General features: G+C 39.0%; 1 protein-coding gene across 3 annotated transcripts in view; it reads left to right on the forward strand.

Annotated features, from left to right (window-relative positions):
* The window catches only part of Pi3K92E (phosphatidylinositol 3-kinase 92E), a 344,498-nt gene that overhangs the window by 38,405 nt on the left and 278,176 nt on the right, over nt 1-27,917 (forward strand). For all 3 annotated transcript variants that reach the window (XM_067142174.2, XM_067142173.2, XM_067142175.2), the window contains exon 3: nt 13,541-13,756. In XM_067142174.2, coding sequence (XP_066998275.1) covers nt 13,610-13,756 — 147 coding nt within the window. In that variant the 5' untranslated portion in view covers nt 13,541-13,609. The remainder of the gene's footprint in view (nt 1-13,540; nt 13,757-27,917) is intronic.

The following is a 27,917-nucleotide window of genomic DNA, read 5'->3' on the forward strand; positions in this document are numbered from 1 at the left end:
GTTATAGGTGTCTTTTGTAAGCTGAAAGGCTGTTTCTATTTTGGTTCGCCGAGATTCCATTGCTTTCTTCTCAAGACCATTCCAACTGATCCATTCACCAAGGTATTTGAAATCTGTGACGATCTCTATTTTTTGTTCCCCCACTTTCAAATATTTTGGAGGATTCTTAAAGTTGGTTATTATTTTGGTCTTTCCAAAGGCGATTTTGAGACCTATCTTCTCTGCTTGCTTCAGCAGTTCGAAGGACTGCTCCTTGGCTTCCTCCCACGTCTCAGCTAGTAAGGCCATGTCGTCTGCGAAAGCTAAACATTTGATCTTGATACCCTTGTTTACCGATCCCAATCGAATTCCACCACTAGTTGTCTTATCCCATTCTCTGACTACCTTCTCCAAGGCACAATTGAACAGTATGGGGGACAGTCCGTCACCCTGTCGGACACCAGTTTTGATCTCAAAAGGAGCCGACAATTCTCCCATGAATTTGACTTTGGAAAATGTATTGGTGAGAGTTTCCCTGATGAGGTTTGTTGTTTTGTTGTCTAGACTGAATTCTTTGAGTACAGAAAGGAGACTTTCCTGGTCTAGTGAGTCATACGCCTTTTGGAAGTCAATAAAGGTGATGACGTATGTTTTTGCCCTAGATTTCTGGTATGCCATGAGATTTTTAAGGTTCAGGATTTGTTCCGGACAGGATCTCCCCTTTCTGAATCCCGCTTGATATTCACCCAACTGATGATCTAACTGTGGTTCTGTCCTATTAAGTAAGGCCTTTAAGAATATCTTATATGAAATATCCAAAAGTGATATGCCTCTATAGTTGTTGGGGTTCATTTTATCCCCCTTCTTGTGGATTGGGTGGATGAGGGCCATCTTCCATTCTTCTGGAATTCTTTCTTTGACCCAGATTTCTTCAAAAACTTTTTGTAGGGATTCTATTGCTTCCTTGTTGGCATTCTTCCAAAGTTCAGCTGTGATCTGGTTTTCTCCCGATGCTTTGTTGTTTTTAAGGCTCGAAATGATCTTTTCTAGTTCCTAGAAAGTTGGCGGCTGTGAGTCAGGATTGGTATTTGTTGGGACATTAAATGTCATTTGTTCTACTGGCTTTTCACAGTTGAGGAGATTTTCAAAGTAGTCAGTTAGTATCCTGCAGTTATCAGTGTTGTTATGTGCTATATTTCCATTCTTGTCCCGTAACTGTGTAGTCGGTGGCTTGTACTTCGTTGTTCTCTGTTTAAAGATTTTGTAGAAACTTCTTGTCTTGTTTTTGGTGAAGTCGTCATCTATTTGAAGAAGCGTCTGGTTTTCGTAAGCCTTTTTAATTGTTTTGAATTTTTTATTGAGCATCTTTCTGATATTCAAGAAATTTTGTCTATTGCTTTCCGTTCGTTGCGACTGCCATTTGTGCCATGCTTCCTTCCTTTGTTTCAATAGATCGTCACATTCTTCCGACCACCAAGCATGTTTTTTGACTTTTGTTATAGGGGCAAATTTTTCGGCTTTTGATAATAAGTTCTGTTTTATTTGATCCCAATTTTGTTTGTGTATATCCTTTGTCGCAAGATGATATTCTTTTGAATTTAAAATTTTCTCTGGGTCATATCGTTTGCTTGTGTGTTTAAGGACCTTGTCTCTCCTTCTGGGGATGATTTTGATCTTTATCTTCGACATGTAATGGTCCGAGTCTAAATTAGCTCTCCTGAGGACTTTGACATTTTGTATTTCCCTATTGAACTTCCGTCTAACAGCCACATGGTCCAGTTGAAATTCACCCAAGTTAGGATTTGGTGAGATCCACGTTTTTTGTTTTCTAGGAAGCTTTTTAAAAGCTGTGGATTTCAGTATCATACCGTGGGCTTGGCACAACTCTATAAGTCTGACACCATTTTGATTCGTCCTGTTATGCGCTGGGTATTTCCCGACTACATGTCGATACTTTCTCTCCTTCCCTATCTGGGCGTTGAAGTCTCCCATTAGTATGATGTTGTGTTTTTCAGGTACCCTTTGGATGACATTGTCCAACTGATCCCAAAAGAGTTCCACTTTCTCCTTGTTCTTTCTGTTGTCCTCATTTATGGGGGCATGGGCTTTCACAATAGTGTATATTCTATTGGTAGATTTGAAAACCAAAGTTGATAGTCTTTCAGATTGGGACTCAAACTGGACTATGGAATCCAGGACATTCTTGTTTATCATGAAGCCAGTTCCTAGGTGTGGCATGTTTTTCATGACTCTTTGACCAACTTTTCCCTTGTATAACCTGAATCCTTCAGAGTCGAAGTTGTTTTCATCTATATATCTGGTCTCCTGAAGTGCCGTTATGATAATTCGATGATTTCTGAGAGTGTCCGTAAGGTGTTTTAACTTTCCAGTTTTAAGAAGAGAATTAGCATTGAAGGTGGCTATGAAATTTGGGTATTTGCATTTGATTTTGTTTGAGGTTTCAAGACGCTCCGACTCGTCTTTGTGTAACGCTGCAGACTCCCCAGAATCCGAATGTCTGCTTGTGCACAACGGTGCACCTGAGGTAATTTGTTTCACATTACACTTTCCCATGAATGATAAACATGAGTTTGGGGTTAACTACTTGAGTCACCAGTTTACAACCAAGGTTGTGAGCCCTGGAGGTTTCTTCCAGCCACCCCTAACCTGGGGTACAGACGCTGACCTCAGGCCGCCCAATCTGGGAACAAACGCCTGGGGAATTTTATGTTCTTCAACCAAGATTCGATTCTTGGAGGTAGCTCATCCGCCCTCTCTGCCGTTGGGAGATTCTTCTCTTCATCCGCCATCGAGACCATTGACCAGTTTTCACCTACTAACCCTAGGCAAGGTTTGCCCCTTCCGCCATCTCCACCGTGCTGAAGGTCATTTTCTCCGCCGTAGATGCCGTTGAGCACTTCACCTATAACCCAGGCTAAGGGCCCTCCATATTTATGACCCCTGGAGAGAGGGTGTCCCAGTATTTTAAAGCCCCCAGGAATTGGGCTATCCGTTGGTCCGCGGGTTGTATTGGGTATTTCAACCAGCCCTACAGACTGTAGGGGCCCCCTATCCGCCACCTGGGGACGCGCTCTGTAGGGGTTGGGTTCCCCTGGTTACTTTTGGAAGTTAACCTCACCCACAGAGGCTGAGGTTATTTGCAGAGATTATTATTATTATTATTATTATTATTATTATTATTATTATTATTATTATTATTTTACCCTGAAAATGGTTTTCCGTGGTTTCCCATTTTCACACAAGGCAAATGGTGGGGCTGTACCTTAATTAAGGCCACGGCCGCTTCCTTCCCACTCCTAGCCCTTTCCTGTCCCATCGTCGCCATAAGACCTATCTGTGTCAGTGCCACGTAAAGCAACTAGCAAAAAAGATCACTTGTTATATTAACACCTAATTACATATCACTATTCCCCATGAGGTACTAGCACCCCATCAACACAGTAATTAAAACTGAGAGGACATTTCCTCTAGATGAAACTTACAACTTGACTTTTCAATCCATTCACAACCATACTCTTACCCCATTACAGGTTACATTTAAAAAATTTAAAAACACAATAATAATAATAATAATAATAATAATAATAATAATAATGGAACTTAAGAATTTAAAAAAAATAAAAAAGTTACAACGCTCACAAAGTTCACCGAATGAAAAGTGCATCTTATAAATCTCATATTTATTCCGTATTGGCTCAGCACAACTAAGGTTAAGTTATGAGTAGGTTCCCACCTTCCAATACTTATCAATTTCTATATAATAGGTTTATTAATTACATAACATAAACCATATAATCTCTAGTACATGTCAGTTGAGAACACAACATAAGGGAGGACGTTAAATACGACACGACTGTCTATAAGACTCATTTCAATAATCTAACCACAACTCAACTTCAACTACGGTTATTTTATCAAGAGTTCCCCCGATAAATATACATTAAGAAAATCTTGTATTTCTCCAATTTATCTTCAAGATTTACAAAATGTACACGTCTCCAACATGAAGAAGAACTTTATCGCCGTTTTTAATTCGTCATTTGAACACTGACTTGTTGAATTTTTAACCAACATGAATGAACTTTATTTCATCATCATAATTATATGTTTTAATCTTCGTGCCATTTTATCATATCTTTTAGCTTTTGTATCATCATAACATCAATGTATTTTAATTGTCTTGCCATTTTGTCAAATTTTAGCTGAAGATGTTCCATAATCGGAACGAAACATGTACTAGATATTATATGGTTTATGTTATGTAATTAATAAACCTATTATGTAGAAATTGATAAGTATTGGAAGGTGGGAACCTACTCATAACTTAACCTTAGTTGAAAAGTGCATTACGTGCAAATAAACAGGTTGGCAAACGTGACAACTATAAATGACGTGGGATGCGGCATGGAACCCTAAAAGGTGGATGGTTACGTGTGCATTGTGGGGAAAGAAATGTAGACTGTAATCACCCTTAAAAATTTTTAAATTAAATGAACTAACAAAACAGCGATTAAATGGGATGAACAAAACAAATAAGAATAATGAAATTAACAAACTCATTTACAAATGAAGGTAAATTTGCAGATTTATGTTACAAGCGATGGCAATTTCAAAGCACTTTTCAGAAAGGAAAGTAGATGTAACATTACATGAATGTAAAGGGCTAATCCCTTATGACTAAATGAAATTAAAGAAAGGGACATGAAAAGATATTGACACAGAAAAGAAAGTGGGGAGATTTAATAAAAGCTTATCACAGAGGCGCCAAAACCTAGCATTCTCACCTATGACACTTCCAGCAAGAAACATCAGTTTTTGGTGCGTGAATTAACTGACTCTGAACTACCAGAGGCAAATCCGAGCAAAGGTTATGACATCTTAATTGCAATTTTTCTTTCAATAAAAGGAAAAGGGAATTGCCTCCAAAATTTAAAAAAAATGGGGATGCTTAGCTGAATAGCTAAGTCATTTCAATGATTAAATGGTGAATGTGAATTTCAAGGGTAAACTCGTACGTGAAAGAAAAATTTACATTTAAATTCAATTAATTCCAAGAAACCAGAAGAAGTAGTGCTTACCTTGAGGTAGGTATCCCGTGACGGGGCGGAAGCCGAAGTGCGTCCGCCCTCTAGGCTGGTCAGTAGCAAAAGACACTCAAGCAAGCTTCGCTCCCACAGAGGAGCGAGAGCCCGGAAATGGTGCAACTCCCGGGGTGACCAATCAGGCAATCTAATTTAATCCCGACTTTCACATTCACCAATAATAACATTCGTTATTTTGACCAATAATGTCTCTACATTCTAGCTGATGCAAGTTCAAGAAAATTGCTTGATGCAACACCAATTTTGCCACTAATGGCATGTAGCATTATAGTCTGTTTCACAAGTAAAATATTAAAGCTTGCCAATACCAGATACAACAAATATTTCACACATTAATAATAATAATAATTTTTGTACAACCACCTTCCTTTTTAAAATAGTTACTCTTCGTAAATCCAAAAACCTAATTCTTCCAAAACACATATCTTATAGAATTTTTTTACTGTGTTCATAATTTTTCCAGAAAAATAAATCAATTTTTCAAACCAATAAGTCCAATTCTCAACTGTCCAAATAATTAGTTATTTTATACAACCTAATCAATTTCTTTTAGAACAATAGATGAGTTTTTCAAAATACAATGAAGCGATTTTGATGACTTCCCCACAGCCATCCCAATTGTGGTCACACATACCATTATCCGATGTCCATCTCACAACATTGTCTACGTCCTCCTGCAGTCGTTCACAATCCTGCAACTCGTTTACTGCTGTATACAGTATAACAACATCCGCAAGTAGCCTTATCTGTAATTCGTGCTCTATAGTTGAATAATTTATATATATAATAGTCCAGTAATACAGCCTTGAGGGATTCCCCTCTTAATGAGTACAGTATCAGATAACATTTCACCTACTCTAATTCTCTGAGTTCTGTTTTCTAGAAATTTAGCCACCCATTCAACCTCTCTTCTGTCTAGTCCAATAGCCCTCATTGACGTATCGAAGGCCTTTAATAGGGTAGATCGTGGGAGATTAGTGAAGTAAATAGTAAAAAAAAAAATTGTGTACTTCAAGATCTCACTTACCAGGTGGTTTGTTAGATAGAACATGCAGACTTCAGTTTTAGTCATACTTGGCTAAAGATGCCATTCATGGAAATAATTTTGAAGTTCTATGAGATCTTCACTGAGAACATCTTCCGTAACTTCTAAGCTTGTTGCTAATGTTCAATATCTGCATAATGAAGTTTTCAGGATTTTGACTCTGGCATGTCTGCTATGTACAATTTGAAGATAAGTTGAGCGGGCACAGGACCTTGAGATTGACTAGTTGCTGCTGAAATGGTTTGGGGGCAGTTCTGTTAAGAAAACATTCTGCTGTGAGCCGAAAATTATTATCAAACTGCTTGTGTAGAGGGACGATTGGCAAAGTGTTCTGTTCATTGATTAGAGCAGATTCTTTCAGTGCTAATGATAGTTTGCTTGTCCAGTTTGGACCAGGATCTTCCATAATGCATGTGGCAGTGACAACAGGATCAGCACTTGGAATTGTCATGTGAGGAGCTTATCTGCTCACCTCTGTTGAACAAGATACTGTATATCCAGAATAGTTCAGCTTTTTCTCCAGTCATTTGCACAACAGTATGGTGACATTCTATTTTCAGTAAGACAGTGCCTGCCTGTGTACCTTTTGTGCAACCCAACATGGCCTCCGGCAAGAACAGTCATGAGACTCATTCCTCATTTTACTTATGTGGGACAGGCTTGGACATTGTAGGGCCCATTCTTTGACAGTGATTACAACCCTTGCTCAACTGTGTCACCAGGAGGAATGTGTGTGAAACTCCAATTTTCAGGATAATATTTATCACCTAAACCTTCAGCCGATGTGGCCATTAGGGAATAATTTATGGAGGTCTGAAATGGTCTTTTAACACTCAAGTCTGACTGTGTGCAGATGTTTGTATAAGGTGCATCGCCTATAGATTTTATAAGTCATATTTGCATCTATTGGGACGGGCTCCATGATGCCTTTTTGTCATTTTCTGTTGTGTACTTAAGGATTTTCAGATTCCTTAATGTAACCTTGAATAAAATTAGTTTCCTTTCCAAATACAACATTTGTATTAACTCATTCATCTTCTCTCAACATTGATCATGACCAAGGAATGCATATTTTTATAGAAGCCAGTGAAAATTAAAATTCATCTGTTTCCAGTCATTCGACTGGGTCAGGAATGGAATGAATGAAGCCCCATCTGTTATAGTGGCAAGGATAGGAATTGTACCGGCTGTTGAAGCCTGTTGCACTCTTTTGGATAGAAGTCAGTAATCATCCAAATTTAATATTATTGTAATGGTTATAGCGTCCGCCATGCCAACTTGCTATCGGCCGAGCTCGTACCGTATCGGCCCCACCCCCCTTACGCTCGACCACGCATATCACGAGCAACACTTAAGTGTTGGGCAGGCCCTTCTCTCTTCTGTCCGTGGTCGCGCCGCATGGGACGGCGGAAATTACTAGACTATTAATGTGGAGTCTTCCATCTCGCGAGGTTCCTGGATTCATCGAGCATCCGGACTATTCTAGAAGGGCTGGCGCAGGTATATAAGAGCAATTACTTGCCTGCAGTCGGTGAGAGTTAGACTGGGTTAGTGAGTTAGTGAGGAGTGAGAGCGAGATTGAGTTCGCTGGTAGCCGGGGCTGGGAATGTCAGCGTGATGGAGTATCTGCCTGTTGGAGCCGAGGACTTGTTCCTGTTTCCCTGACATCATGTGTGTGAGTCTCTTGTATCCGGCTGCTGGAGAAGAACCTTGGGTGTTCTGGAGCAGCGCAAAGGGAGCACTGGGTGACGACGTGTGCAGACTGCGAACAGAGTTCTACGGACTGAGTGCAGCGGATACTATCCCGACCTGTGTGAATTGCCGTGATTATCGAACTAGCGTGTTACAGTGCGGACTGACGGCGAAGGAGAGAACGTGTAGCCGTGCGACGTGGAACCTTGTGTATGAATGTAGAACTGTGTAGCGTGAGAACATGAGAAACTAAGAGAGAGAGCGCGAACCGTGTAAGTGTGTAAGCGTGTACTTGTGTAAGTTGTAAGCTCGGCTATCGTCTGTGTGTGTGTAAATCTGTAATTGTAGTGCTTAGTTAATAAATCTTAGAAATAGGACGCTACCAGGTTCTGTACTAATTTGTTTACTTATTTACCCCGCCAACACGTTACATTATCTTTATGAATCAGAACACATGCAGAAAGAAAAATAATTTCATGTGTTTCTAGACTTTAGAATTTGGTACGCTGTGAGCTTGCATCCGGGAGATAGTAGGTTCGAATCCCACTATCGGCAGCCCTGAAAATGGTTTTCCGTGGTTTCCCATTTTCACACCAGGCAAATGCTGGGGCTGTACCTTAATTAAGGCCACGGCCGCTTCCTTCCAACTCCTAGGCCTTTCCTATCCCATCGTCGCCATAAGACCTATCTGTGTCGGTGCGACGTAAAGCCCCTAGCAAAAAAGAATTTGGTACATAATTTAAGTTAGGAATATGCTCGATGGATGAAGCTGTACATATAAATCGGCTTCAGTGGTGGGGTCATGTTATGCGAGTGGAGTAGGATAGGTTGTCTAGGAGAATAATGGACTCCATCATGGAGTGCAAGAGAAGTAGGTGGAGACCAAGGTGATGTAATGATTTAAAGATGAGAGGTATGGAACTAGACGAGGCCACAGAGGAGAGTTAACCAATAGAGGATTTTAGAGGCGTTTAATTAATTCACAGAAGCTTGTTGACCGAATGCTGACAGACATAGCGGTCTTTAATTAAGATGTATTAGACAAAAGGTTATGAAGATTTTTTTCTTTTTTTCCTTTTACATAATTCTATCTACATGTTACTGCGTCATTTCGCATGTGGTTATTCTTGATTACTTCACAGAATGTGAGTTGGGTCTCAGATATTGTTGCTATATGTGTATAATGCTATGGTCTGCCTTGTTTCTGTTTCTTTTAACAAGCTGGTTCATTTTGGGTCATGTCATATGGAATTGTTGACATGTAGAGCAAATGGAACAAGTGTGTGTCAACAGCACTGCAGATATCCTAGCCCTAGTTCTCTGTCGTAATAAGTGTATTGTTTGTTTTACATCCGGTCGTAGCACTAGTTGATATGCATCCCAAGCCATACCTTTAAATATTGTAGATGAAGTAAAACTTAAATTTACTGCACAAATTGTCTTTGTGGTATGGGTAGTGTACTTGCATGCTTGCAGTAGCGAGATAGCGGGTTTGAACTCTTCTTTCAATGGTCTTGAAGATGTTTTCCTTGTTTTCCTGTTTTCACACCAGGCAAAGGCCTGGTCTATACCTTCATTCAAGACCACCTTCCCAGTGGCAGACTGAAGACTGGTGTGTGTCAGTGTGGTGTTAAAACAGCTTGCATAAAGATATTTTGAGAGGCAATTAGGCGATTTGTGATCCAAATTTAAAAAAAGAATCTTTGTTAGTTTTTGCTTGTTTCAGAAATGAGACACAATGCGATTTATTTCATGTTCCATCATTTAAGAGAGAAATTTGTTACTCATTGCATCAGTAACAGCAAGTGAAGTTTCCTTGTTACCGTGGATATTTTAAACAATTTTTTAATGGGTAAAATTTAACATTAGTAAACAATTAATCTTCAGTTAATTCTTTGGTAACATAAATGTATTTGGGTTTGATTTCAGTGCTCCAATGTGGGCGTAAACTATGTAAATAAAATAGACAACATTGAACATAACATTTAAAAATTATTTTGAAATGAGGAAAGAGATATCATTAGACTTGAGCCTTTAAGGTTATTAAACCTAATTTAGTGTGCCTGTTTATTTCAGTGTTTATAGTAGTAAATAGAGATTTAAAAATTCATATTTTACTCCATGTTTTGATTAATATAATCACATGCACATTACCTCTCAAAAGTTTTTAGGTTCCGATGACCTTAGATGTTAGGCTCCTTTAAACAAGCATCATCGAAAGTTATTGACTGGGCAAGTTGGCCATATGTTTAGGGGCACGCAGCTGTGAGCTTGCAGTCGAATCCTACTGTCGGCAACCCTGAAGATGGTTTTCCATGGTTTCCTATTTTCACACCAGGCAAATGCTGGGGCTGTACCTTAAGGCCATTTTAATGTAAAGCAAATTATTAAAAAAAAGTCTTTGAAAATCTCTCATTCTCAAAACTTATTGGAAAAATAAGGTTAACAAAGGCTAGCATTTATTCATAAAGAATTTTGTTAATGGAACTAAATTACTGTCTAGATTTAGCTTTCTTCAGAGTTGCCTCTCCTTGCTTTGATCACTGCTTTGCACTCTCTAGACACCCTTTCTATAAAGTATGCTTAAGTTTCTTCAGAAATCTCCCTCTCCTTTTGCAAATGACTTCATAGTGCATTTACGTTAGTCAAGGGTCTCTTCCTGACCTCGGTCCAAATTATCCTAAAGAAGCTCATGCGAGGCTTTGGGGAGGGGCCGTACCGTATTTTTCAGTTCTTTCATCGCTTCTAATAGTTCAACATACTTCCTGCATAATGATGGTTGTTTAGATCATTACCTTTATGCAGTATGAAACCCTTCCCAATTAAACATATCCCAGATGGTTTTGCATGGTGTTGGAGAATGTTATGATATTGTTTCTTATTCATAACTCCATCAATTTTGACAATATCACCTGTCTTATTGCTGCCAATGCAACCTCACACCATCACTGAGCCCTCTCCACGTTTGACTGTAGTGGATATGCACTGAGGTGCCATGCCTTCTTCTTGTACACTGTGAACAAACTTGCAGTGTTTTGTGTCACACAGCTTGAATCTCATTTCATCTGTAGATAACATGTTTTTCCACTAATTAACAGTCCACTTTTTGTGTTGTGGCCCAATATAGTCTTTTTGTCTTATTGGCAGTCCTCAGTAAGGATTTCTTTGCTGCAGTACATCCTTTAAGATTTGCATCCTGCAGTCGTCTCTCTACTGTGGAAACACTTATAGGTTCATCCCTTAGCTGATTAATTTCTGCAGTCAGCCTGGATGCTGTTTTTAAGCAATCACATTTATAGAAGAGCCTTTCTAACATCATGCATCACATTCATGTACACTGAATATATGAATATCGTAAGAGGACAGCTTGACTACAGTTCAGTTGAACTTTGAATAGAAAGCAGCATATTTTAGAAGCCAGCCTTGATTGAACTTCTATGCATCATCCTTGACCAGCATTTTAAGGGTCTTTATCTGTAGCAACTTTTTAATGTAATGCGGTGCACCAGCTTTTTATGAATTTCTATCAAGTAGCAACTTATTAACGTAGTGCAGCACATCTCTTGAACATTACCTTAATTAGTCTTTTTGTCTTATTGGCAGTCCTCAGTAAGGATTGCCTCTCCTTGCTTTGATCACTGCTTTGCACTCTCTAGACACCCTTTCTATAAAGTGTGCTTTAGTTTCTTCAGAAATCTCCCTCTCCTTTTGCAAATGACTTCATAGTGCATTTACGTTAGTCAAGGGTCTCTTCCTGACCTCGGTCCAAATTATTCTAAAGAAGCTCATTTTTATGTCATTGACACTGCACTGTGTCTTAAACTGCATGAACTTTCAGCGAAAATGTATATTATGTAACCAGTGTTAACTTCAATTCTATGAGTAGTGCATACAGTTTTTTAAGACCTTTGTGTCTATACATTGTTTATTTTCTTCAATATATTTGTGTGATTTGCTTTAAGGCTGATGATGACCTTCAGTTAGGTCAAAACTAGTCCCTGAACGTAAATGTAATGTGGAACATAGTACATTTTGTATTAAAAAGGTGGAACTTAATGTTAAAATATTTAAACACTATTGTAATCACAGTTTAATACGGATCAATCATAAAGAAATTTATATCTTTTAACTAAATCAGCTACAGCTTACTCTGTATGCGGGCGAGCGTCGTCATGCAAAATGATGGGTGGGTTCTGCAGAAAGTGTCACCGCTCTTTTCTCAAAGCTGGTCACAGGTTGTGTTTAAAAAATGAACGGTAATACTGTGCATTGACGGTCTGCTGTGGAGAAGCGTAATGCATTAGGATAACACCATCTCAGTCATACATGAGAATAACCACAACTTTCACATTGCTGCGGTTCTGATGAACTTTCGATCTTTGTGGTGATCCGTAATGGCGCCATTCATTTGATTGGCATTTCAGTTGTGACTCATATGATTTGGCCCATGTCTCATCCTGCAAAATGATACGGCGTAGGATAGCCTCTCTTTCACGCTCATAGCGTTCCAAGTGGTTATGAGCAGCATCGTATCGTAACCAATTCTGCATTTCCGTCAAATCATGCGGAACCCATAGTGATGCAATTCTTCTCATGCCCGGGCGTTCCTTCAGAATGTGAAGCACAGACATGTGCTGATCCAGTGTCTCAGGCCAGCTCATGAATCATATGGTGTCGATCAGTGTCCAGTATCATGGCAAGAGCATGCACTTCTTCACTGACACTGGGATGACCTGGCCAACGCATGTCTGCCACATTTTGGCGTCCCTTGTTGAAGGCTTTTACCCACCATGCCACTGTTCAGATTCTCCGCAAGCCTCTTGAAGACCTTAATGCTTCTGTTGTGCTGTACTACCTCTGGCACATTCAATCTTAATCCAACTCCGTTGTTCCTGTTTTGAAAACATTGTGACAACACTACCTTAGACTACCAGCTAACACAAGGCTCTGTCCCTCTCACCAGTTTGCATGCGCGTGATGTGGGAAGGGGGAGTCCATGAGCTCTGAGATAACTAACGTGTGCTATCAGCAACATTATTAGGTTCCATTGCATGGCATCTGCAGCATTGTTGTCACTGTTAAAGTTCCAACCTTCGTATAAGCTAACAATTGCAGCAGATTTTTCTGCTAAAAGTTCCCATTTTTTTTGCCCATTAAACATCTATACATGTTACATGTTTGTGAAGCACCAGAGTGCTTTTAATTGCCAATACCTGTTTAGCCAGCATATGTTAGAACACCTGGTGCAGTACAGACACATTCTATGTTCTAAAACAACTTTGAGGTAAGTGTTCTGTAAGAGTCATCAATGCTGCTTCATAAAAATATAAATCTTTCATCAACACTAGAATATCATGTATAAGTGTTTCTATAATTTCCATCTTGAATAATCTTAAATTGGTTTTGTTTGATTGATATTATCTATTATCTAACAAACCCAAGGATATTCAAAAGCTTTTGAACAGTAGTGTATAAAAGTTTTAATGTGTTGAGGCTGATAAAAGAATGACAGTTTTGAAGGCTGATCCATGTTGAGATAATTTTATGGCATGTAGTGGTAATCTGTTTTTGTAAAATGGGGTGAGAGGAACATATTTTATTTATTCAACTCTTAAATTATGCTACATTAAAATAACTAGTCTTTGTTATGATTAATGCTGTTTCAGTAGTAAACGTACTGACTTGGATTTTCTTTGTACAGGCATCCAGGATGTGATGCCGTGGGTGAAATTCGTCGCTTAGTTTGTGGCGAGTTTACTTGTTGGCCGACATGGTCCACATCCCAAGTACTTATAGATATGACTTCTGGTTGTTAAGCACTGCCGATCCTATTGTTGAGCTCAGTTGCCTTATGCCAAATGGAGTCTTCATCCCCCTTGATGTTAATCGCGATGCCACACTTCAGGAGATCAAAGAGGTAATGAATTCCAATAATAATATACAGTACTATATTTAATCTGATTATGTATTCTGTCATTGTATTGGATGAGCAACTTGAAACCTGTCCACATGGCACATGCTTCTGTTAGTCTTTGGTGAGCGACTGTAGCCTGCCAGTTGCAAGTCACAACTCCTAGTATTTTGAAAATTTAACAGCAGCATTTTAAAGCATTATAAAGAAGTGTAGGGGGACCTGGGATGTAATTACCATATATGTGTGACTAATCCGTGCATCCTAATTTTAGGACAGAAGTTGCAAAAAAGAAAAACTGCTTCATTTTTTGTTTTATTTACAAAGAATTAATCCTACATAATGATGCTCTCCAATATTTGTTTCAAGAAACTCATGATCTTCACATGGTGTTGGGTAAGCAACACGGATCAGAATTGTTGTGCGGTTTGCTTACCTTCCCCTGATATTTGTAATTGGCTAGTTTGTTGCCCGTGTGCTGTCTTAGCGAGTGTGTTATCTGGCACCGTATAGGACTGTGTTATGCGAAATGCCCAGGGATTACTATTAGTTTTTTGAAGTCTGGTTTTGCGACTAGAATGCTTTCAACAGACAAAATACCCCAGTGTCTAAAGAGTGCTAGAACCGTGTTGATACATAAGAAAGGCGATGTCGAATGTCTGTCAAACTGGAGACCGGTAACGATCTGTTCGGTAATTAGACGTGTTATTGAAAGGGTATTAGATCAGCATTTGCGCTCCTTTGTAACTTTCAGCGAACACCAAAGAGGCTTTAACGACCAGCCAGGATGCCTTATAAATTCTTCCATTCTCAGAGGACTCCTCAAGACAGCAAAGACAGATAAGCAAGATGTTACCGTGATCTTTTTAGACATATCAAAAGCCTTTGACAACATCGGACATCAGCACCTAAATCTAACACTAGCTGCCGAGCCACTTCCATCTGAACTGAAGGAACTAATCATCAATCTACAGACTGACAATACAACACAGATCGAAACCACTAAGGGTAAAACGAAGCCAATTCGCTTGTTGAGAGGACTTATGCACGGATCACCATTATCGCCAGCATTGTATAACTTAGCCACAGATTTCATTTTTGATGAGATAACAGAAGAAAACCTACTACAAGCATATGGCAAATCAGTTTCTGCAGAATTGCCCCCTCTTAGTATTATAGGTTTCGCCGATGACACAGTTATTGTTGGCAAAAATAAGGAAGCGGCTCTTGAGTTGACACGCATCGCTATCACGTTGTTCCAGGAGATCGGTCTACAGATAAATGCCAACAAATGTGTGGGCATATGTATTGAAAAGGGGAAACTCGTGGACGGAGTGCTGGATATTCACGACAATTTTAAGGTCAGTACTGTTAAAGAAAGAGAAGAAATTCGATATCTTGGTGTCACTTTTAACGAAACACTCGCCTTTGATGCGAACACTTCTTTAAAAACCTTGCACAAGAAGTTTGATGCTCTTACAGCCTCACCTTTGTTAAAGGCAGATCAAAAGTTCACTGTTTTGAACAAAGCAGTCAGTCCCACTCTCGTGTATGCTTTTCAGACCACTGAAATTAGACAAGTACCGCTTAGCTTCCTGAAAACCGCCGACAAAATGGTAAAGAGCTCCCTAAAGGAAATTTTGCAATTACCCACGGATACACCCGATAGTTCTCTGTATTCTGATTTAAGATTCAAAGGCCTCGGACTTTTCAAAGCAACCTGGGAAGTACACTTGCAACAAATAAGCGCATGCAACGCTCTTCGCCGAGCCAGCAATAGCTACGTTTTAAAGATGCGTGATCTGACATCCGAAACGACGCATTGTCTACAGGCCCTCAACATCACAGATATTAACCGATTCTCCAATAAAGGCAGTGACCTTCCAAATCCAAGAAAAATCCGTCAAGAACTAAGAAGTCGTGAAATGGCAACTTGGTGCTCTTTGCCTCAGAAGGGGATCGGTGTAGAGTTGTATAAAGAGTACACACCGGCCAATAATTGGATTAGGCATCACCAGGGACTCTCTTGTAGCAAATGGCGAGAGGCAATCAAAATGACATCCAATGTTTCTGCAGTACGAACTATCCCGGGCAGAACTCAGGACGGAAACCTCTGTCGCAGATGCGTCAGAGAGAAAGTAACACTGGCTCACGTTCTGGGTTCTTGCCCCTACGGTGAAATACTGAGAAACTCACGTCACCACAAGATAAGATCACTGATTGCAGAAGAACTCCGTAGCAAAAACTTCCGTGTATATGAAGAAGTCCACGGTTTGTCTACGACAGGGAGCACAAGACGAATTGACATAATTGCCTTTAAAGATAACGACACGAAAGGCTTTATTATCGATCCGACCATCCGATTCGAGCACCATGTAGGCCAGTCTACTGAAGTTCATCTTGAAAAGCAGAACATCTACGCACCCACCATTCCGTTCTACAAAAATAAATACCAGCTGAATGAAGTAGAGATTATCAGCCTAATGATTGGTGCTCGTGGCACAATACATGCCTTGTTCGTAGAATTCTGGAAAAAGTTCGACCTGCCTATGAACAGCATTGAAAGAATAGTTACCACCACCATACGTGGATCTGTACAAATCCTGAAATCTCACCTGTTCGGACCTCCATAATCTAAGAAATCCGTATTATCACTATATTTCTATGTGATAAAAACTTTCTCTATCCTGATATGCTTTACTTTGTCCATTGTGGGAAGTCGTTGATTCGTTCAATAAATATATATATAACGGAGTCAATTGTTTTAGGCGAAGTTGTACCAACCTTATTTTAAATAATGCATGCTTCGCTAAATTCCAGAATATATGTACTCGGAGTATTCACATATATGTGATATATCAATAGGGATACAATGGAATGTGTACATACTTTGGAATAAAAGGATTGGATTGGAAATTCATGTTCATTTTTCTTCTTTTCCCAGAAATTAAATCCAAATGGAGAGAAAATTATTGTGGATGTTGTTTCTTATTTGTTACAGATTGTTAAATTCAGCTCATTTTTCATCAAGTCATGGATCTTTTCCCTTTGATTACAAAACACCCATTTTTTAGGTACACTAATTTAAGCAATTAACAATTTCCCTTTTTCTTAATTTAGTACGGGTACAGTTTTTTTTCAGAATTTACGTAAACTCATTGGGTTAAGATTTGATCTCTTCTCGATGAGAAACACAAATAACTTATTTTAAAATATAGAATTGTATAATGTTTTGTGTGAACTTTTTGAACTTCAGCATCCTGTCATTTAAGGCTTGGTGAATATTTTCTTACAGAAATTATTGTGTCAGAGCATTCTTAGACAAATTTATCTATTGTGTGATAATGTACTAATCCTCTTCATCAATTTGTTCCACAAGAGATTTAGATATTGTCCTTGATTTGAGAGAAGTAAGAATGTCACTTCTGCCTGAATTTTTTCTGTTCTATTTATTTTGTTTTGTTTGTTCTACCACTGTTTTTTCTGTTGCTTCACATTTTACAGTATTTGTGTTTCTTGTAAAAAAAAAAGTTCATTTATGTCCCAGCATTTGTAGAGCTTGTGCTGATCTCTTCAGGTACTCCTCCAATGGAGGTGAGCTGCTTGGAACTTTTCAACCACGTCCCCTTAAGTTTCTGACATGGCTGGTAATTGATCCCAGGCCCCCGAGGGTGGCAGCTAAAGGTGTTACACTATGGAGGAGTAATGAAACCTTTAAACCATAGTATTTGAAATCTTATTTCACATGTATTTGCATCTTTTTTAAAGTGTTGGCTGTTTGATATGGTCTTCTTTACCAACTTACCAAGCTTTAGTTTATGGTCACGTTTTCAGTTTTTCTATTTCCACCAAGTTAATCCACTAATTCTTGTTTCCAAGTTCACCAACCTAAGTTCTATGTTTAGCAATACCAGAGATTCATTACTTAGGACAATCAGTTGGGATTTTTATTTTTTTCCTTTCTTCGCTGTCAATTCGCCATTGATCCTGTTCAGACTTTTATCATCATTGAATCATTTATCGAATATATGCAAACAATCCCTGCACCCTAATTTTTGGAAGAGAAATTTTTAGTACTTTTTTTTGTAGGCTTATTAAATATTAGGCCTGAAATTGAAAACCAACACATACTGCAGTACAAAAAATGTCTGGTCTGCATTAGCAGTTTGCGAGAGTAAATATGAATTTCTCTGGTGCAAACTGATAACAAATCTGTGGTAATTCACAATATTTTTTTCATAATTAGAAGACATTGCAGAATGCCAGTTTTCTTACGAAAAGTGAAGTTATTTTGTTCAAAAACACATAAGAGCCACCTACTGCTAGCCTCCTCTCTTGCTTTTAGTCTAGCTTTCAACTGACATTTCATTCGTGACCACATATCCAAACTCTCTCTTTTTAGTCACATATTCCCATTACTTGTTTTCAGTGTTTGGAAACTTCGCTTTTCATACTTGACATGCCTGGCACTTACTATATATATGTTCAAGGTGAGCTTTATTTTTCTTCCAATCACGCATGGAACTGTCCTCCACATTACACTTTCTTCCCGCAGCATGATTACTAATTTACTTTGCCTCTTCAATAATGTGGAGCTTTTCTCTAGTTATGAGCGTCCTATAATGAGAACTCACACCAGCCATCCTAAATTTGTGATACTACTTAAAGTGACGCCACACAGATGATGGAATACACATGACGTGCATCTTGCTTTTAATGAGAACAGATTTGCCTACAGAATGGGCTGAAAAATAACCAGCTTCCAGATTTCTGTGTGTCAAGAGCACTGTATTGACCTTGGCAAAAGTAATACCTATACCCCAACTCTGAAATGAAAATCCACAACCTGTTTCAGTCATTTGACCGGGTCAGGAATGGAATGAATGAAGCCCTGTTCTAGCGGCGAGGATATGAACTGTGCTGGCTGCCGAAGCCTGTTGCACTCCTCTGGGGCAATGATTAATGAAATGAAATGATACTGGAGAGTGTTGCTGGAATGAAAGATGACCGGGAAAACCGGAGTACCCGGAGAAAAACCTGCCCCGCCTCTGCTTTGTCCAGCACAAATCTCACATGGAGGGACCGGGATTTGAACCACGGAACCCAGCGGTGAGAGGCCGGCGCGCTGCCGCCTGAACCATGGAGGCTTTATATCCCAACTCTGCAACACAAAATTTTTAAAAAAATATGTGGTCATCATTCGCCTATTGGTAGCTCTTTCATTCACTTCAAAGAATTTGACTCTGACACTGGCAACTTCAGGGAGTTGAGTAAGATATGATGAGAATGAGATAGGTCTGCACATCTCAATTAGTCGTTCAACTACCATTTCTAAGGTTAATCAAGTATACTCTTGTTTTGTAGTTAGCAACAAAATTCTGATTCATGTCAGCACTTTTCCCATATCTTGTCCATTTTTTGTTGAACAAAAAATCTGTCTAGTTACTCATGACTTGCATTCAAGTTTTTTGTGTTGCAGTCTGTAGTGAAATACATGTGGCTCTTCTTTGTCTCTGTATTGCAGTATTCTTCCCACTCTTGGATAAAAAGATCTTGGCTAATGAGCATTCCTTGAATTTGTGCTTTGCAGCCGTTAAGAATTTTGGCTAATTTTCTTTCTTTTTTTACTTTATTTTCTGATATTCATTCATCTAATGGAAGGTCAGATCATTTTCCTTTCAGACCTGCCAGTGTTAATGTAATCGGAAACAGCAGTGTGATATACACTGCTATTTTTCCACATGAAGACAGGAACAGTAAAACCATACAGTGGAGCTGCTGGGTCCATTAACAACAAAAATTATAGTATTATCTTTGAAAAGTTTTGACTGTCGGTTCTACCTTCTTTTATTGTTCATTTCTTTCATTATCTCCAATCTCCACATTGCTTGAGATCGCTGGGAGTAGTAAATTTAATCTCAGCTCCTCACCACAAAATTGTTCTCTCACCAAGACATATACCATAATTTAACAAATTGACAGTAATTATTTTTCCACCCTATCGATAGAATATGTTGTGTGCCTTAAGCAAGTTCACAAACTAGTATTTACTTATATATACTAGTATATACTATACTAATTAGTTGTAATTGCTTTATTACTACAAGTTACTACTAATTTGTGAACTTGCTTAAGGCACACAACATATTGTTTCGATAAGGTGGAACAATAATTACTGTCAATTTGTTAAGTTACGCTACACATCAATACGAATCATGAAGTTGATTACTTGCAAGGACATATACCAGGCGAGAGAGGGTGAACTTGGACACTTAGGGAAAATTTTGTGAGATGCTGCCAGATATTTTCTAGTCCATAAGTGGCGACTGGGGACACTTTAACCTAGAAAATCTGCATCGCGGTATTTAGAAATAATTTCCTCAGTTGTTTTATATAGTTTATAGCTATGATAGCATTCTAAATGAAAATTACATCGAGACAGATGATGGAATTTCTAGGTCAGGATCCATAAGGCAGACAATAGGAGAATTTATTTCCACTTGGTTGCAGAATCGCACCTAAATATTTTGTGTGTCACAGAGGCTAGAAGTTTGTTCTTGTGTGTAAATACTGTTTGTTTTCTGCCCCTTCTGAATGTAATGGATACAGTCTTTTCTCCATTTATTTGCAACTCATTCCTGTCTGCCCATTCTGCTCCTGGAGATTTTCTGACGATGTTGAAGTTATCACTATATCATCTGCGTTCATGTAAGCCTTGAACCTTTCTGAGATTATTATGGCTATTATGTATAAACGGGGACTAAGGGGATATCCCTGTAGTACTTCTGTCATCTGCGTTATGGGTCCAGATCTAGAAATTACAACATCTGTCTCGATGTGATTTTCGTTTAGAATGCTCCTTTTGAAATTGCATAGATGTTGTTGATGTCCTGCATGATGCTCTAATTTTTCTTATGATGTTATTCCTGTAAATGGTATCAAAGGCTTTGGAGAAATCCACAATAAGAGCATGCAGTTTCCCTTTTGGTTTTGTTAGCACCGCATCTATATTCTGTTGCAGACATTGTATTGCTTGTAGTATTCCTTTTCCCTTCTGGAATCCAAATTTTTCTTCAGGAGGGTGAGCATCTACCAGCTCTGTTCCCCTTTAGTTGTTGGGGTTTTCTATGTAGCCTTTTCCTTTATAAAGCATTTTTACTCTTGATTTCCTCCAGTGTGTAGGAATTTCCCCTTGCCTTAGCAATTTGTTTAAGAGAGTTGTGATTTCATCTCCCAAGTCTTGAATTAGTCCCTTAATGTGTTCATTATGCATCTCATCAGACCCCACATCTAGAGGAGTGACAATTTTATCCATTACTATTGATGGGCACGTGTATTTTATCTGCAACACAGATGTAAGATAATGTTCCCAAACATCCATTGAGATGTGTCTGAGGAATCTTGGGTGTGCATGAGTTAGTGCTTTATAACGATTCCGCTGAGCTTCTGTTACTAGTTTCCTTTCTTCCTCCTCCTGGAAAGCTTCCTTAGCATTCTTCACTGCCTCTTTGTAAATTATTCTTTTCCCTACGTACTGCTGTCTGTTTTCATCTATTGGTGTTATAGTTAGTGTAGTGCTTCTTTTCCGGCTGCATAACGTACTCTGCTGAACCATGATTTTGTTTTTTCCAGGTAAATATGTACTATGTTTGTGGTGTCCTTCACTATTTCTTCCGGTAATGACGTCACCTTGTTTTTATTTCCGTCATGGAGCGCTGATATAATTTCCCTCTTACTTTCAGCCTTTAGTCAATTCCTGTCTATTTTTCTTGATATCCTTGTCGTAGCTGTAGCTTTGTGTATTGCTTTTTATTGAAGGCAAAGGTTGTCTCGATAGGCAAGGGCTTCCTGGCAACATCCCTTATTGCTCTTTGAGAGATTGGCTTGGCATTTCTCATGTTTGTGAACGCAAGATCTATGGAGCTTGATCTATTATGACTTATAGGTTTTCATGTGCTTATCATTTAAGAATTTTAGACCCTCGCTTGGTTAGTAATTCAAAACTGTTTGTGACTTCTGGTTTGAAGAATCAGTGCGGCAGTTCACATCTCCTGCTAGGGTTGGAAATATGCACATGCAAAAGTGCATTGCGCTGTTCGCACTAGCAACATATTCATTTTATGTATATCCTCGAAAGGGGATATATTCTCCTTAAGCATGAGATCCCTCCTTTAGGTCTTCCCAGTGGGCCTTGCTCTGCAAAAGAATAAAGATGAACATATCTGGAGCTAGGTAACTGTGTTTTTGAGGCCTTCTGTGTTCCATAAGAGCATCTTTAAGTGGTTAGTGATGTCGTTTTCCCCGTCTTGCTTAGAAGTTTCGGAGGTCGACTCCCTGTGGTTCCGTCTAATTTCTCCGAAAAATATACTGTACTTTTCAGCCAGAAATCCTCTCCTGTATCATATAATATTCAAACGGTATTCCTATCTTAAAGGCTTTATTTCTTCCTTTCACTTGAAGTGGTTCACATTCAATATCTTTGTCTATTCAATTTTGCTGGAGAATGACCGGCTCCGTGGCTAAATGGTTAGCTTGCTGGCATTTGATCTCAGGAGTCCTGGGTTCGATTCCTGGCAGGATCGGGAATTTTAACCATAATTGGTTAATTCCGCTGGCATGGGGGCTGGGTATATATGTCATCTTGATCATCATTTCGTCCTCATCATGACGCGCAGGTCGCCTACGGGCGTCAATTCAAAAGGCCTGCACTTGACAAGCCGAACTTGTCCTCAGACATTCCTGGCACTAAAAGCCATACGCCATTTCATTATTCAATTTCCTGGAGAATGTTTATGACGCTGTCCTTTGTTGCAGATTCATGGAGTCTACCCATGTAGAGCCATGCTTTGCGTCGCTCATTTGCCGAACATTGTTTTCATTTTGTTCTTCACCTACAAGTCTCAGTATACCATCCTTCTGGTACATCTCGTTCTTCATTTTCCTGCAAATTTTCTGTATTTTGAACCTATCAACAAACAATGAACAAATTAATTTAAAAACCACCTCATCAATACCGACATGAAGTGGACGGCTTGCAATTTTGAACCTATGTCGCAAGGTTCTGAATCATTGTTTTGTGTTCATGTAGTTGGTTGTGGCTGCTCCAGTTTTCTTCTTTGCCTCGGCTGTCGATTGACTGTTTGTCTGCAGGAGGTATTATTACTGTCTAATTTGTTAACTATAAACTCTTCCACCTTCTTTAACAGAATATCTTGCATTTTCTCTAATTGCGTGGTCATTTGTAATTTGAAGACCTTCATTTCTTTCCCGAGCACAGAGATTTCATCTTCCTCCTTGAGTTTCTTTGCATGAAGCTGAATGTGTCAGAATGTCAAATTTTCCTTTGGTAATTCCCGCACAGTCCCTATTGAACCATTTCTGACATTCACCTTCACAGCCTACCTCATCTTCAACGGTTACTATCTTCGTACATTTTCCACAGTTGGTCTGCGAATTTGCATCTGTAGTTATAGCTTGCATGTTGATGATGATGCTCAATTTCAAATTGCTATTATTCTACTTTGTAACCCCACTGTCGGCAGCCCTGAAAATGGTTTTCCGTGGTTTCCCATTTTCACACCAGGCAAATGCTGGGGCTGTACCTTAATTAAGGTCACGGCCGCTTCCTTCCCACTCCTAGGCCTTTCCTTTCCCATCGTCGCCATAAGACCTATCTGTGTCGGTGCTATGTAAAGCAAGTAGCAAAAAAATTCTACTTTGCTTAAATTCTTTGGATTCCTCAGACAAGAAAAACAGTAATTAACTATTTATTCCTTGATACATTGTGCCTGTAATTTGGCAAAGGAAAATCTCCAAGAAATGAAATGGCGAACCACGAAATGGCTTGTCAAAGATTAATTTACTCTTATATAAACTTACATAAACTTTCTTAACACTCTGTTCACTTCTATAGATAAATCAAATGGAAATCAACACTTTCAAAAAACACCAATTGCCCAACTTCAATAAAGGAGGGAACACGCTAAATAATTACTGAAAAACTCGCCCTCGATCGCACATATGATCGCCACCGCTGCCTTGATAATGTTTGGATTATGCATTTCATTCTAAAATTAGAAGTTACTGTTAAGGAAAAAGAATGGTTGTCTTCTAGGCTTTAAAAAATTGCATCAGTGTTGTTGTTCCAAGTAAAATGTGTCATTTTTGGGGCAGTCATGTAGAAGAGTAGGTCCTGTAGAGACATTTTCCCTTATCAGTTATAGTTGTGGTGTACTAGTCTGCTTACTGCCAAACATTATTGAACCATGTTCAGCTCCATGACTTGTGATTTTATGTGTAGTCTCGGAATTTTCAGTATAAGGTTTGTCTTCAGACAATTTTCCGTTTCTAGAGAATTAAACATTTCATTCAGTGTGATCGAGGTCTGCCAAAGTATAGTAAACTCCAAATTAATTGTATGTGGATTAACTGGTTTGCAGGTTATTTGTGTATCCTTAAAAAGTTATTAAAAATAAAGAACCTATAAATAAACTATAGTGTACATTATTTTTTCTGCTTTTGAACTATTTGTCTAAGTGGAGTTGTTAAGAAATTTAGCTTTTGTGACAGCAATAAATTCCTCAACAGCAATAAATTCCACAACAGGTGACAATAGAGCACCATATCCATTGTTATCGGACAGTGTCTGTGTGAAAATTTCTGTTTTTGATCAGTCTGTATGGTCTTCAGTTTTGTTTTGTCATGGCAGAAAACATTATAATACTGTTTTAACAATAAAGCTAACATTGTTGTAGAACGAAAAATAAAAATTTGAAAAGGGAGTGTTGACTGCTCAATTGGCAGCAGATTATTAAATAGGAGTACTTCACTTTTAAGAAAAATGAAGCTAGAAGATTTTCTGTGGAACGGTGATAGTAATGTACCTTTAAAGCATAAAAGTTTTAAAAAGTCTTCATGTGAAGAGTTAAATGTCACACTTCTACGACGGCAGTTAAGAAAAAAGAAAAAGTGGGTTACAGACAAAAGTTTTCATCGCAGGTACAATGTGTACAGAAAATGTCAAGTTATTCCACAAATTTTCATTGAATTGGTTTATCAGTGTTTTTCCCCTTTTCGTGCATGTTCCCCCCCTTCATAAATCTAGTTAGAGGGAGAGTTTCTGTCACAGTGGCGAGATTGGATAGTAATCCCTATCCTCAAGCCTTACAAAGACCTTGAAGTTGCAGACCTGTTTGTCCCACCAACTGTCCGTGTAAACTGTCTTGAGAGGGTGGTGAATCGATGACTTGTGTGGTGTTCGGAGAAATGAGGACTTTTGTCGGAGTACCAGTGTGGTTTTTGAGCTGCTCGCTCCACCACTGATGACTTCGTACTCTGAAGATTTCTATCCAGGATGCTTTTCTCATCAAACAGCATTTGGTGGCCGTTTTCTTTGATTTGGAGAAGGCCTGTGACACCACATGTCAATAAGGCATCCTTCCAGTCCTGCATCAGTGGAAAATCCTGCGTAACTTGCAGGTTTTTTTATTGCAAATTTTTTGTCCCTCCATCTATCCCATGTCCGAACAGGAATATTCGCAATATCACATTAAAAAATGGAGTCCCCAGGGATCGGTTCTCAGTATCATTCTGTTCACAATTGCCATACACTGTATTCTAATGGTTTTGTAAGAAAATATTTTTCACCCAATCAATACTTTTTTACTTTTCCTTTGGCAATTTATATGTATGTATGTTTAGTCCTCAGCCCGAAGGCTGGTTGGATCCTCAACAGTTCCGCCATCAGCTGTCATAGATGGCCTAGGCATCACTGAAGATGCGTACGAGGGAAATGAGGAGCGAGGTAGTTTCCCGTTGCTTTCCTCACCGAGCCGGAAGTTGCTATTACACATCAGTCTGCCAAGCCCACTGAAATGCATGCACCAACTGACCCTATGAGCAATATTTTCACACCATTCATAGCAGGGACTGGCTGCAGAAGGAATGGCATTACTAGCATCACTCATACCTCAGTCACTTTCATTTTGTCAAAGCCAAGGATAAGACTGAGACAGATCAATGAAAGTAACAAAATTGCTCTAGCCCATACCAGAAGACATAGTGCACTGTAAACACTAGGTCCTGCCAGCAAAGGCACGGCAATTTATATAATATCATTAAAAATAACAGTTCGTGTTTTGATCGCTTTGTGATCATCAGCTGTATACACAAAAGCTTAGATAAAAAAGCATTATCAAGAAAAATATGGATATTTTCTAAACTGTTCATCACCGAGCTTGATAGCTGCAGTCGCGTAAGTGCGGCCATATCCATTCTTTATTCTTGAATGAATTTTATATACAGTATCCAGTGATCAGGAGATAGTGGGTTCGAACCCCAATTAATTAAGGCTACGGCCGCTTCCTTCCCATTCCTAGGCCTTTCGTATCCCATCGTCACCATAAGACCTATCTGTGTCGGTGCGACGTAAAGCAAAATGGCAAAAAAAAACTTTTCATCAGTCTTCCTTTATTTATTGATACGCTAACAAATCAGGACAAGAACTTAAATGAGACGAATGAAAAGAGAAATCCCTTATACGAACATATACTGAGATATATGGATTTATTAGGGAGGAAACACATGCCCAACAAGTGTAATAAGCAGGCATGAGGGCTCTATGTCACAGCCAGAAACCCCCTCCTCGCGATAAACAACAGATAACGACACAATCTTGCTTCCCCTCTCCCCTCCGATTCACGCTAGCAATTAGACTACATTACACCGCTATTACACCAGGTCGAGAACAGTAGAAACAGACCCACACCCGTAACCACGGGCAGTAAAGAAAGTGAATCGGACAGGGGTAAGTTAAAAATTTCTCAATCATTTTCCATTATTTTAATACAAAACAATTCCTTAGACACCACCTCCGGAGATGATTTCAACTAACTGGCGCATATTTTTCTGCCGGTTACAGATTGTGCAACAAGCTATCCAACCTGAAATGTCTGTGAACACAACTCTTAACTCAAACCAACAGTGAATCCACCTTTTGAACTTGAAAAAGGAAAAACAAGTGGATCAATCTTTTCTATACATTTTCCAGCACAATACAATGCGACTAGGAAGAAGACTAGAATTCAATGAAAGAAGAAGCACATTCTAGTTAAAAAAATTTCTTCAAGATTACAACACTCACTTCTAGTATTAAACAATAAGTGATTTTAATTACGCCTTTGGGACTTTAATAGATACTAAAGACTTTTTAGCTCAATAAGATAGAAGCCTTTAACTTATTTTAGATTAACTTCCTTGTAACATCCGTCCCCTTCCCGCCGCAACCCCCCTCCAGCCCGTTACGTCTTTTACTAACAATAGTTTTAAAGTCAACAAGGATTTTATTATGTGCTTACTCTAATGCCTTTTATCTAAGCTTTTGTGTATACAGCTGATGATCGCAAAGCAATCAAAACATGTACTGTTATTTTTAATGATATTATAAATTGCCAAAGGCGAAATAAAGAGTATCGATTGGGTGGAAAATATTTTCTTACGAAACCATTAGATTATATCATCGATACGACTATGAAGTGGATAGTTTGTAATACACTGTATTATCGCTTTTGCGGGTTCAACAGTTGTGCCGTCATTATGTGTGGCCCATTTTGCTCTGCATTATAACTCTCAAAATATGTCGGTTTCAGAGCGAGAATTACAGCAAGCTGTTAGGAGAGTGGAACAGTCTACCTTAGAACATACCTTCTGATTTTCAACTGATAAGACCCTCTGTTGTTCATTTCTGCAGGAAGCTCATTTTTCATCCCCATCCTGAGCTTTATTTATTGGAGGTTGCTCTTCCTTTAGTAGACACTTATTTTCACGGGAGCCGCACATGCATCGATCAAAAGTCAAATGCCCTAAGAAGTTGAATATTTTAAAGTTTCTTAGTGGCACTACATGGGGGGCTGCCTGCATGTGGCTCCTACACTTTTACAGGGCACATCATTTATCTAGATTACGCTATGGAAGTGCAACGTGTGGATCAGAAAGGAAAAGTGTTCTTGTTAAACTGAATAGCATCCATCAGGGGTATTCCCAACAAGTCCCATTACTAGCCTGCTCGCTGAATCATATATGACCGGGCGAGTTGGCCGTGCGTGTAGAGGTGCGCGGCTGTGAGCTTGCATCCGGGAGATAGTAGGTTCGAATCCCACTATCGGCAGCC

This window comes from Anabrus simplex, chromosome 2, assembly GCF_040414725.1.
Source record: "Anabrus simplex isolate iqAnaSimp1 chromosome 2, ASM4041472v1, whole genome shotgun sequence".
NCBI lineage: Eukaryota > Metazoa > Arthropoda > Insecta > Orthoptera > Tettigoniidae > Anabrus > Anabrus simplex.